The sequence below is a fragment of the Chanos chanos genome, chromosome 10 (genome assembly GCF_902362185.1).
Source record: "Chanos chanos chromosome 10, fChaCha1.1, whole genome shotgun sequence".
Classification (NCBI taxonomy): Eukaryota; Metazoa; Chordata; class Actinopteri; order Gonorynchiformes; family Chanidae; genus Chanos; species Chanos chanos.
Window position 1 is genome coordinate 25,202,702 of NC_044504.1, and position 13,139 is coordinate 25,215,840.

Here is a 13,139-nt window from a genome sequence, read left to right on the forward strand (position 1 = left end):
TATGGATGTATGTATACGGGACCATTGCAAAACCATGCAAAACATTTTCCATGCAAAAAAATTTCACTTGTTCGACTGCAGCAACAACCAAACAAAAGACAGGATAGTTTGGATAGCCTAAGTGTGACAAATAGCTCTGTAGAGGTACAGTAGCTGTTAATTATTATATTGTTTACTGTGTAAAGACCATCTTTTTTACATTGGATGTGGTTGATCATTTCTGCCATATGTGATGTATGAAAACCTTTTTTGGTCAATGATTTAGTTTGACAGAGTAATCTGAAAGTATAAATAAATGTGTTTTGTACAAAAAGTACGGGCTCATGTTATAAGTAAAACTTCCAGTGCTACATTATTGAGAGAAAACAAAAACTTTAAGATTCCTTATGGTATTTTCATGCAAATTATATATACATATATTCAGTCAGTACAGATGGTGGAGTCTGAATGTACGGTAGTCAATATGTCTGAGTTACTTTTTTTTGTTTTACATGGATTGGGAGAGAAATTATGTGATAATGTGTTACATTAGTACGCCACCTTAATTTGTACAAATATAATTTGATTTTTGAAAAATTAAGCTAATTGGATGCACTCAAATGGGCACTTTTACAATGCAGCAAGTACAAAATATTGCAGTTTCCAACATCCAATTTGTCAAAAACTCCTTAATTTGATGGTGAATGTCTAAATCCACCTTTCAGATTGAATGACCATTTTGTCAGGTTATGGTGAGTGTCATGTGTGTGGCTGTGTGCCCTCTACTGTTTGGCTGGTTTCTACCTATCAAATAAAATGGGGATTACTGCACAGGAGCCACACTGTAATTAGATCAGAGCAGAGATTACAAACCAGCTTACTCAGAATGACCTCTCTCTCTCTCTCTCTCTCTCTCTCTGTGTGTGTGTGTGTGTGTGTGTATGTCTGTCCCACTCTTTTTCCATGAGTGGATTTGTGAGGTTGAACACACGCGCACACGCACACACATATGCATACGCACACACACGTACATGCATGCACACCTGCTGTGTTAAGGTGAGCTGACTGATATGCACTGACAGCTCTCCACTTCACACTACATCACAGCTGCAGAGAGATAGATCCCAACTGTGAACCTGAAGAGTCTCACTAAACCCCCTCTAATGGTTGATATTGAACATCTGCGCTGAGTGTTAAAACGCTGTACACTGCCACTTTGTACACTTTGGGATCCCCACAGTTTTGTTCATGTTAAAATGAGACAAAATCAGTTCCTCCCTCTAAAGACTTCCAATACTGCACTGTCTTTAGCTTTACTGAAGTATAGTTTACTCAATAGGAGGGAAACCCTGAATAGTACCTCTGGGCTTCATGGTGGCTCAGTGGTTAGCATGGTCGCCTTGCATCAAGAAGGTCCTGGGTTTGAATCCCGGATGTCCTTTCTGTGTGGAGTTTGCATACTCTCTCTGTGTTTGTGTGGGTTTCCTCCCACCACAAAGACACGCATGTTGGGGTTAGTGCTTGTGAGACCCTGGTCAGTGACCAAAGTACTGGTAAAATGACCAGGAGTTTTGCACTGGTTACAGTAGCTGTCCACTGGTCCTTCTTGTTGTTAGTCTCTTGTTTTAAAATCTTGTCTTTGAAGCTTTGTTTGCAAAGCTTCTTATGGCCTTATTGCAAATAGCTGAGTACAAATCACACACTAGCAGTGTGAAAACAAATCATTATTTCTCCAGAATGAATGTTTGTGGGTTGCCAACATAGCTGAGAGATACAGTATTATAGCTGATCTCTTATGTGTTTTGGGGTAACTGACTGGAAATGGCAGGTTTACCCAAATCTTTCATCACTGTGGAAAAAAGTCTGTTTCTAAAATTAATGGCTTGAAAGTTTCTGACATAGTGGCGGCAATTTTAATTTTGTTTCATAGTTTTGTGTACATAGTGTTAGTGATTCAGTGGTGTATGTTTGTGTGTGTGTGTGTGTGTGTGTGTGTGTGTGTGTATCTATACATACCCTGCTATTGACACATTGTGTGGGCATATAATCATCTGTCATGTGCTGTCCTCATGGGGATGCTTTGGGGAACATTTTCTTTTTTAAAATATTGCATAATTATTAAAACAAAAAATGGCAAAGTATTTAGGTTATTAATTTTGAGAAGTTAATGGGTAGTCCCCACTAAGGTAGGTGCATATGCGTGCATGTGTGTGTGTGTACGTGTGCGTGCATTTGTGGTAAGGTGGTAGTGGTTAGTGTTATGGAGAAACAGCCAGTAACCGTAGGGCTGTGGTTTGGAATCCTGATCATGACAGCTCTGCACAGATGTGCCCTTGAGTAGGACGTTTAAAACAAAGGTTCCTCTTATTGGTACGCTCTCAGAGTTTCCAGCTTTCTGTGTGTGTGTGTGTTTGCTCTTTTCCAGGACAATGACATATTTGTTTAATAATGACAGTAATAATGATCCATCTCTCCCACTCTTCTGTTGCCAAACCTGTTTTTCCTTTTGGCCTTTCATGGAACACTTTTGGCACGTTTCGTGATTTATTGGCTCCTTTGAAAGGATTCATCTCATACTCCCGTGACACACACCATGCCAACAGCTGCATCTTGTCTTCTTTAGCAATCCCACAAACACACACATGAATACACACACACACACACACACACACATGAATACACATTGCTCAGGGCTTTTTTTTTTTTTTTTTTGATGTGTGCTCAGATAGATGAGCAACATGAATAGACTTACGTCTTTGCTGGCATGAATGCATATGTGTGCTGTCTTTTCTGTTAATTAATTGTTGTTGTGTGCAAATGTGAATGATAAACAGTGGTGTGTTTACAAATACCAGCATATGGGATCTCAATGGTATTCGATTAGACACCATGGCTTTGTATAAAGCCATCTGATATGGAAGGTTTTGAAGTACATGATGAGTCGTCCACAGGCCATACACACACTCACTGGTCTGGAACATTTCTAAAACACATTTAAACGTCTCAACTTGTATAAGAGCAGATGAGAGTGTGTGGACAGTGGCTTCTGTATTTTAAGTTCCAATTTGTGCTATACGGCTATACTAAATGAAAGGGAATATTTTTTCTTTTGGTAAAGCTGGGAAAGCTTATTTTTCCTTCATGTTTGGTCATACTGAGTTTGGCCTAAATGCTTGGAGTGCATGGGAGTTAACAGAGATTTTCATAAAAATTCTTGTTTGTAAAAGACTGAAGAGGGCAATAGACTTGATACTAAGAACTCTATAAACCAGAAATACGTTTTGTTTGTAGAATTACATAACAGCTCATGTAAAAATGCCTCACTATTCTCGACAGTGCTGTGGCTGATAAATAGTGCTGACTGTTGGTAATAGTATGTCACATTTTATAGGCTCAGCTGTTTACCAACAAATATGGTGAAATAACTCACCAGCCTTGTCAAGTAGTTTACAAGGGCTGCATTTTGTTGATAAGAGTAATGTTTGTAAAACCAAGCTTTGTGTTTCACATCCACTTTTAGGAAAAGAGCTAAACACTAGTTATGCAACCACAAACAACCTGATAGTCCTCAATCGTTATGGTAGGATGGACATTCGAGAAGCAGCTTGTTGCGAGAATGATCAGAACCAAAGTACCAATATGACTATAAAGGCAGTGAAGTCCTAAGCAAGTCATTGCCCAGGAACAAAGCCATTCAAGCTCTCTGCGACAAAGTGTCAGACTCCATGGTTGTATTGATCAGCTACATCACTTGCCCTTGATACGCATTTTTGAAGTTGGTCTTGCTGACTAACATTCCTAGCTGAAATGCAATCAATGCTTCAGTAAGAGCAAAAAAAGCCTGTCTCATCTGGAAAAACTTACAAAGCAGTGGATTCAATCAGCAAGTTTAACTTGACTTTGAAGCGTAACAAAAATATAATCACCATTCTTTCCGAGGAGAATATTTCTCTAAAATACATTCCATTCATTCAGTTCAAACCTTAATTTTATTAACATTTTACCTTACATTATCTGGCAGCGCTCCCCGTCCTAGGCCCCCAACCATACATACACTTCATATAGGTGATAAAGTACAAAAATCTCAGTGAAGAAAGTGAAGAGTCTGGAGAGATGATCACCCCCTGGCCAGAGTCCAGTAGTCAGGCCAGTGGTAAACGTTAGTCTTGTGACTGAAGACAGGGCCAGGGTTGGTTAATGTCTTTAAAAAGCTCTGGTGTTCAGTAGAGTTCATGGACCATGACATAAAATGTCCCCATCTGTCTTAGAGACGAGCCTTTCAAATAAACAGACAAACATTAAGAGTTGAATGACACACTGAGAAAGATCTATGTTGTTCCAAAAACATGACTGTTAATCATTCAGTTCTCTTCCAAGATGAGTAATGCACTATCCCCTTCAAATAGCATAGAACTGGTGGAATATTTCGGAGAAGAAAAAGAAAGCCCAAAGGTACAAATCACTGGCAGAAGAGTAGAGAAGACTGATGGAGTTCCTTCAATGCACTGCAGAACGTTTTACTTAAAGGCTTGTCACACCTGTAGAGATATTCCATCATAAAAACTCCTTTAAATGCCATTTAGTTTAGTATTAAAGGAGCTAGTAAAAACTGCACCTTGTTTAAAGACTGGTGATCCATTTTGTAATTTTTCAACCATGATTTTGGTCCTGCGCACCAAACCTTTACATCCCAGCATACTCCTCTTTATAAATGCCATTTCGCCAAATACCTGACAAACCTCATGAAACCCTCTGACTGATCAAAACCTCTAAAATTTCACAGCTGTCTAAAATTTCACAGCTTGGGTTGGTTGTTGTTCCACTGGATCTTGGAGTTCCTACCAGTCCTCTGGGAGATCCAGGATCTTGCGAAACGTGAATCCACTTCCAATCTCAAGCAACATTGCTTGGATGAGGGCTACTGCCTTGTATGTTCCAGGCAGGCATCCCAGGTGTTTCTTTAGTTCTGGGGAATGGCAGCACAGGGGCTCTGATGACCACTGGGATGATTTGCATCTTCACATTCCAGGTCTCTTGTACTTCAGGTCACGTGTCATGATATTTGCTGGTTTTCTCCTGCTCCTTTGTTGAGACATTCTTGTTATCTGGAATAGCAATGTTGGTGGTCATTGCTCTTCTGGCTTCCTTTTTGATCACCATGATGTCTGGCCACCTTGTGGGAATATTCCTGCTCTAATTTCCATGTCCCACAGGATTTTGACATTGCCATCCTCTGTCAAAGGTTCAGGTTTATGCAGCCTTGGCTTCTGATGCACTGGGATCTCGTAGTGCTCAAAAGTGGTCCTATGGTACAGTGCTGCGACATTGTTGTGCAGTCTTCAACGTTGTTGTGCAGTCTTCGACATTGTTGTGTAATCTTCAGGTACTCGGTGCCAGCGATCTTCTGGAATGCAATCAGTGGATGAGTTATTGTCTTATGTACTTCTTCACATAGCCCACATGTTTGGTCACTGGGCACCTTCAGTATTCTTGCTTTATGGCACTTGGTGTTCAGTGCCTTGTCTTGTGCCGGAGTGACGAGAGCTTCTGTTGATGCCTTGAGACCAGCTTCCTTTATTCATCTGTACGCATCTTCCTCAGTGGTTTTTTCCTCTACCTGGCACTGGAACTATCCATGCAGGGTCTTGTCTCTCTCACTCCTTGGCTCCTTTGTCTGGTTTCTTGCACACTCTTCCCAGACAGAAGAGTCTACCTTGCCTGGATGATCGTGTCCTGATCTTGCTTGGAGGACCATATGTACTTAGTCAGACTTCCTTTCCTCTGGTGGCTGTTTTAATGTTTCGAAGGCATTTTTCTTCTTGGACACAGGTCACTTGCAAGTCTTGCCCCTCTCTTCTCATTGATGAGTAGCTTCCTCCCCTGCAGGTGCTTAGTGATGGTGACAGCTATTATTCCAGTGAGCAACTTCCATTTTGTTGACATGCACATGATTGGCTAGTGGTTGCTAGGGGCTGTACCCATCTCTTCTCTTTCCTGAGCAGACAGGTCTTTCCTTGTAGAAGCTAAGCCGGCATCTTATTTGGATGTTGGAGCAGCTCTTGGAGCTGGTTGGCCAGTCTTTTGTGTGCTGTTGGTAGCTGTTTTATCCAGTAAGCCTACATTCAATCTTTTCCAGCTACTTTCCAGTTTGCCATCTCACCTGCTGATCTTTCTCTCAATGTCAGAAGGTGTCACTGACATCTTGTCTTGTTCTTGGAGGCCTTCCAACATCTATGGGAGGTCTTGAATCTAAGGAGGTTGTGTATTGTGTCCTGTCTTCTTGGTATAGAGGTCCTTCCAGAACTGGAAGGTTCCTATGGCATCTGATGATGTCTCATCTCCGTGTTTTGTGCCTTACTTGTTGATACAGGCCACCAGTTTGGGGGTCCCGGGGACCGGAGTCAAGAATCCCTACATTAACAGCTTTCCATCGTGGTCTTTCTGAGGCAGCGAAGCACAAATGTGCCACACAGGCTGAGGACTAAATTTGGAGATTCCTATTTCTATGGCTGTCCAAATCAACAATCATTGACAATCAAAGTTTAATCAAGGTCAAACAGGAACCTCTCCCCTTGTTCACACAATTCTCAAGCTCAAGTCGGGCCAGTAGTCAACAAGAACTTGAGGGAACACCTATACATTTGGGATGAGCCCAACTTTCTGAACTCATTTGTGGACTGCAGTTCAGCAGTTAACTTTTGAGATTTAGGTATTGCTCAAAGACTTACTGCTCCTTGGAACGTGCAGGTGTCGGATAGAAAACCAGCTGGGTCCAATACTATCAAGTATTAGACAAAACCATTGTGCCTGACTATTAATGATTCTCAAATAGAAACAGTTGTTCTGTTTCTTCTTAAGTCTCCTCTACATCTGCTCATCCTCAATTACCTATGGTTATGATAACATGCATTCTCGCTTAGCACATTGTGGATCCGGACCAGACCTCATTAAGAGTATCCTGAATTGGCCACAGAGGAGGGGGTCTGGTCGCTGCTAGAACTGACCACCAGAGGGAGCTGGAGAACAACACTAGGTGTCAGCTTCCATCTCACCTATGGACTATTTGTTATTAGCTTACACCTGTTCTCAGTTCACTTATGTATTCAAGTACCCTGTTTGTCTTGCTCAGTCTTGGAGTTATTCTCCTTGGTCTCCTTAGAAACTTAGTTCTTTCTTGTGCTCAGCTCCCATTATTATTTTTATTATTTTATTTCTGATTTTCTGCTCTGCATTTGACACTTCTCTGAGAGTGTTTATTTTCTACTCTCAAAATTCTCAAATAAATCGTTCAGACTTTCTCTCATGTACTCACATTGATTCTGCAACTGGGCTCACATTCTCAAGGTTACTCAGAGGACATATCTGACAGCGTCTCTGTGACACAGGTCATGTGGTCTCAGTACCTAAAGTGAGTATTCAAAAAATGCCTTGCAAAACGATTTTCCACAACAGTCCGGTCAGCTACCCACAACAGATTTAAACCAGCAGCAATGACATTGACTGTAATGAGTGGCCATGTCATCAGTGGCCATGACATTGAATGTAACATCAATAGGACTGTGACATCAACAGCTTTACTGAGTGTGGTCTACTGATCGTACAGCAGAAATTACTGCTGTGTGGTTCTGCCTGGTTTTGTATGTTACCATGTAGTCATTCAAAACCTGATGGTGTTTGTGTGACTGACAGCGCACATGCCTGTTTATGTAGAGGAGTCTCTGAGATGAGTATTCTCTGTCTCTCAAACTCTCTTACTGTCTCTCTGTTTATGACTCTCTCTTCAGTATTTGTGTGTGTATGTGTGTGGTACATTTCTGCTTGCTTTAATTTTGAATGTCTGCTTTGTGTTTACAGGGTTTATGTCATAAACACATTAGGCAGACTGATAGGAGTATGTGTGAAAGACAGAAAGAATGGTGGGAGAAGGCTTTAATGAACTGCCTCATGTGTCACAGCTGTCTGACTCACCATGGCAGTAACCCACAGCAATTACAATAAAACACAAAGCACTTACTGTAATGACTTTTGTTTTTATAAATGAAGAGGGTAACAGTGGTTTGTTAAGTAAGGACGAGTCATCTGAAGGCTCTTGATTTGATTCCAGACATGATCGTAAACTGAACACTTTGCTGGAAATTAGTTGGTTCAAATGTCAAAGGAGGCTCTGACCATGTGACTTGACTCCATGTAAACACACTGTTTATCTCTCAAATATTTACCAATATTTGTGCATTTTTACATGCCATGTTGTATATTTCAAACTGTACCTTTAAATGTCTCAGTACAGATGAAGCTGTAACACTGAATTAACATATTAATTAACAATATTGTGGCCAGTCATGGACTGTTTACAAACCAGATTACCATTGACAAACAAAACATTCTCTTGATGATGCTAGCAAGATGAAATTTGCTACAGGATATAAAGCTAGTCTGTTTGAGTGTGGTGCTTGAAAGCAAAAGAGAAGCAGTTTATTTCTGATTTCTTAAACAATTTTACTCATTTAATTAACAAAAGATACACACACACACACAGGCACACATACACATGTAATGATGACAATGATGGTGATGATGATGGTGATAACTGATGTTTTTGCCTTTGCTTTATTGTTGGTTTTAATCCCTCTGTAGCCTTTATCTGCAATGCATCTGATTTGTGAGCCTCTTGGAAGCCTGGTACACAGAGGGAGTTCCTCTTGGAAAGAGCTCTGTTTCTGTGTTTGGAGAGTGGATCTCATTAAAGGGATAATGAACAGAGGAGGAAATGCTGGCAGAGAAGATAAAGAGAGAGAAGAAGAAGAACGGAGCAAAAGGTCAGAGAACAGACAGATGGATAAAGTGAGGAAGAAATGTCTGGCACAAATAGAAAAAAAACCTGACTGAGGTTGGCCCACGGTTCTAGCCCTTGGACCAGAGTTATATCACACCTGATTAAAAATAGCGGATGAACTGTTCATCTATTTATATATCTAGTGAGAAGTAAACAACACAAATCCCTAACCCCTATGAGAGCAAACAATTTATGCTGCTTTTTCAAACCTTCAGAGTGTTATGGAATATGTTGCCTCCATATACACTATATCAGTGTTTCTCAATCCTTCTCCTGGGGGGACACCTGCTCTGCATATCTATCTATCCTTGCTCCGAACACACCTGATTAGTGTGATTAACATGCTCTTGATTAAATCCAGTGAGCTTAGCCAATCAGAAGTGCAACTGATGAGTTCAGCCAGGTAGGTAGAGCAGGGAACGATGGGAAACGTGCAGAGCAGGGGTCTCCCAGGAGCAGGATTGAGAAACACTGAACTGTATGACCAAAAGTATGTGGATGCCCCTCCTAATTATTGGGTTTAGGTGTTTCATCCACGCTGATTGTTAACAGGTGCATAAAATCAAGAATATAGCCACGCAATCTCCATAGACATACCTTGAAAGTAGAATGGGTTGTGGACCACACAAACTTCCAGAGTGGACCCGCCGAGTACTGAAGCACATGGCACGTAAAAACTGCCTATCCTCTGTTGATTCACTCACTACAGAGTTCTAAACTGTCTCTGGCTGCAACATCAGCAGAAGAACTGCACTTCAGGAGCTTAATGAAATGGGTTTCCATGGCCGAGCAGCTGCACACAAGCCCGACATCACTATGCGCAATACCGAGCAACAGCTAGAGTGGTGCAAAGCACACCACCACTGGATTCCTGAGCAGTGGAAACGCGTTTTCTGGAGTGATGAATCACGTTTCACTATCTGGCTGTCTGATGGACGAATCTGGGTTTGGCGGATGCCAGGAGAGTGCTACCTGCTGGAATGCACAGTGCCTGCTGTAAAGTTTGGTGGAGGAGGGATAATGGTCTGGGGCTGTTTTTCAGGGTTTGGGCTAGGCCCTTTAGTTCCAGTAAAGGGTAACATTAATACTACAGTGTACAAAGACATTTTAGACAATTGTATGCCTCTAACCTGTTCCAGCATGACTGCACCCCTGTGCACAAAGCAACATCCATAAAGACATGGCTTGACAAGTTTGGTGTGGAGGAACTCCAGTGGCCTGCACAGAGCCCTGACCTCAATCCCACTAAACACCTATTTAGGATGAATTAGAATGATTGCAAGCTAGGCCTTCTCGTCCAACGCTAGCGCCTCACTTCACAAATGTTCTTTTGGCTGAATGTTCACACACTGCCACAGACATACTCCAAAACCTTGTGGAAAGCCTTCTCAGAAGAGTGGAGGCTGTTACAGATGCAAAGGGGGGGCAGCTCCCTATTAATGCCCATGGTTTTGAAATGGGATGTCCAATAAGCTCATAGATGTGATTGTCAGGTGTCCACATGGTTTTGGCCATATAATGCATATGAAACACATGTAAAAACAAAGTATGTCTTAGGTAGACAAAGATTATATCTTAAGAGCAGGTTTGGCACAGCAAAATGTATATCAATTAAATAAATATTCTTCAGTACAGTCATGTGATATCATCTCATGTAAAGATCTGAGTTATGTTATGCAGTGTGAGGTATTATTATTCATATTCACACTTCCTTAGACACTTTTTTTTTTGTTTGTTTTGTCCAAGATACTGATATTTAATTTGAATTCCTTATAGGTTCCGTTTTCACCATAGAAATTAGAATTTTGTTATGTAAATTCTTAGTGAATCTCCTCTGGAGGATAGAGAGCTGCCCTCTAATGTCACTATAGCGCCCTCATATGGAAAATATCTTGTTTATGCTTTTCACACTCCTATAAGAATAGAATAGGGGAAACTTGTGGCTTTCTTTATCTTGAGAGCTGTGTGTGTGTGTATGTATATGTGTGTGTCAGTGAACATTCTCTTCCATGTCTTAACCTCTCTGTCCAGAGCATTCTAAGAGTAAGTGGAAAATGACAAATACTCTCCGCTTCTAAACTAAAAACACTTGTTTACACTCATTAATGCAGGCAGAAGACTGGCCTAGGATCACTGGCTACAGCTGCAGCATTTCCTCAGCTTAGAATGCTGCTGGCGTCCCACACAACTCTGGAAATCACCCAGATGTTATGTCCTAAAGAGATTTTCAGGAGGCATATTTTTTTTTCTGCTCAACCCAAAGTCTCCAGAGTTCTGGCTGGTGGCCATTTGACTGGGCCAAGGCACAGCAATGATGCTCCAAGATCAACCAATACGACAGTAACAGAAAGTGACCATTTACCAATGACTTCACTGCATCACGTCCTGAGTTTTCTCTAGAATCAGCTCGACTAAATGAGCACTGGAAAAGCAGTTTGTAATGCTGGATAAAATGGTTCTATTGAATATCATTCAATATTCATTTACTCAAGTTGTTCTGGATTTGAGATGAAAAAATATTCCTGCAGCCCTGTAGCTTCTTTCCATAAATAAAGGAAATGTTTGGTGCAGAATGGGTCTGAATGTGCAATTTAGGTTTGTTTGTTTGTTTGTTTGTGTGTGCATGTGTGTATGTGTTTGTTCTGGTAAGAGCAGAGCCGCATGTACAAGGCAATCTATCACCTCCTGCCTCAATTTGAATCGCTAGTTGTTTTTGTGGAGGCTTAGCGTGGGGAAGTCTGAGAAACCACAAAAGACAAATGAAGACACAGGTGGGTTTTACAGGTGAATCACCAAGGAATTTACTTATTATCTATCATATATTTATTATTCGCCTGCGTACTAATGTGTTCCTGGCAACTTTCTTATCTATTGTTTTGTCTTTGCCAAGTTGATGGAAGAAGATTAAAAGGACATGGATAACAAGAGAAAAACTAGGAACCATATTTACAAAAATGAGGGAAAATACCTAATGGTTACCAAGGAGAAAAAAACAGAGAGAAGCAGTAAGAGAAGGAGGAGGGAATGAGGAGGGGTGAGATATGAATGTGTGAATTTATGGATCAGAGAGAGGATGTGTGTGAGAGAGAGAGAGAGAGCTGTCAATATTGAATTCTCTCTCTTTCTGTGTGCGTGTGTAAATGACATCAGCAGTTCCCTCCTTCTGTTTGTATAGATGGCACAGCTGCACATGCTTCTTCACACATGCTCTCTGCTAGCACAAGAGTCAGCTTCAGTATTAAATACCCACACACACAAACGTCTGCCAGAGCACCAAGGGACTGAAGAGGACAGGGCATAACTTTGGTCAGATAGTAAATCCAGTGGGGCCAGACTGACCTGATTGGAGTGGACAAGATGAAAACTTTTGCAGTCTTCTTCATCTTCATTTTCCTCAGTGTCACGCTCCCATACACAGGTCAGATTCTAACTCATCTCTTGGCATGCTCATCCATAATTAACAATATTTTATGATAAAGTTTTACTGCATAGGTATAGATAGATAGATAAGGTATTTTTAGATCAATGTGTATCTGTTGCTTAAACTGAGAGATAACACGCATATGTATGTATGTATGTATGTACGTACGTACATATATATATATATATATATATGATTGGATGTCATGAGGCCATGAATTAACAATAAGTGATGAAAGCATTGGTGAGAAACTATGGTGAGAAACAGAGCTGTCTAGCAAAAGGGTCTTTGGCATGGTTACTTTGATTCCAGCACAGAAAATATGTTTAATTTTATTTTAAAGCTAAACTTTGTTTTTGTTATACTGAAATTGTACCAAAAGACATTTGTTTTATATCAGTGATAATTCTGTTATTGTATTTATTTAATCTGCGAAATATCACTTGTTGTTCCAACATTTGTGTATGTGTGTGTGTGTGTGTATGTGTGTGTGTGTTAGAGATATATATGTAACACTGTGTTGTGAAGGATTTTTTATAGTGTGAATAATAACATAAATCAGGCTGTTAAATGAGGATTTAGCAAACAAAGTTTGAACATAACATTTTGCTGTGTGTGTAACACCATCCATGTGTAGTCGCGCACTTACACACTATGTCACTCCCCCTTTTGTGTCTCATTTTATCTGTCCGGCTCTGCTATAAAGACAGGAGAACTTTACCGGGGATTCTATCAAAAGAACAGATTTACACTAGGAATTCTACAAAGAGAACCTAGAACAGGTTTGAGGTTCTAATGTTAAAACAGAGCACACGCTGAGATTCTGCTGATAGAATGGAGAACACAATGAAGTACATGGACAGAGCTTTGAATTTGCTTTGAACATCATCAAACTAAACTGTTTAT

The 13,139-nt window shown here is 40.6% G+C and overlaps 1 protein-coding gene across 1 annotated transcript in view; it reads left to right on the forward strand.

The window, feature by feature from the left end:
- The first annotated feature begins 12,169 nt into the window (after positions 1 to 12,169).
- abi3bpa (ABI family, member 3 (NESH) binding protein a) overlaps positions 12,170 to 13,139 on the forward strand; it is a 19,224-nt gene continuing 18,254 nt past the window's right edge. The window contains exon 1 of the mRNA XM_030787526.1: positions 12,170 to 12,230. Coding sequence (XP_030643386.1) covers positions 12,170 to 12,230 — 61 coding nt within the window. The remainder of the gene's footprint in view (positions 12,231 to 13,139) is intronic.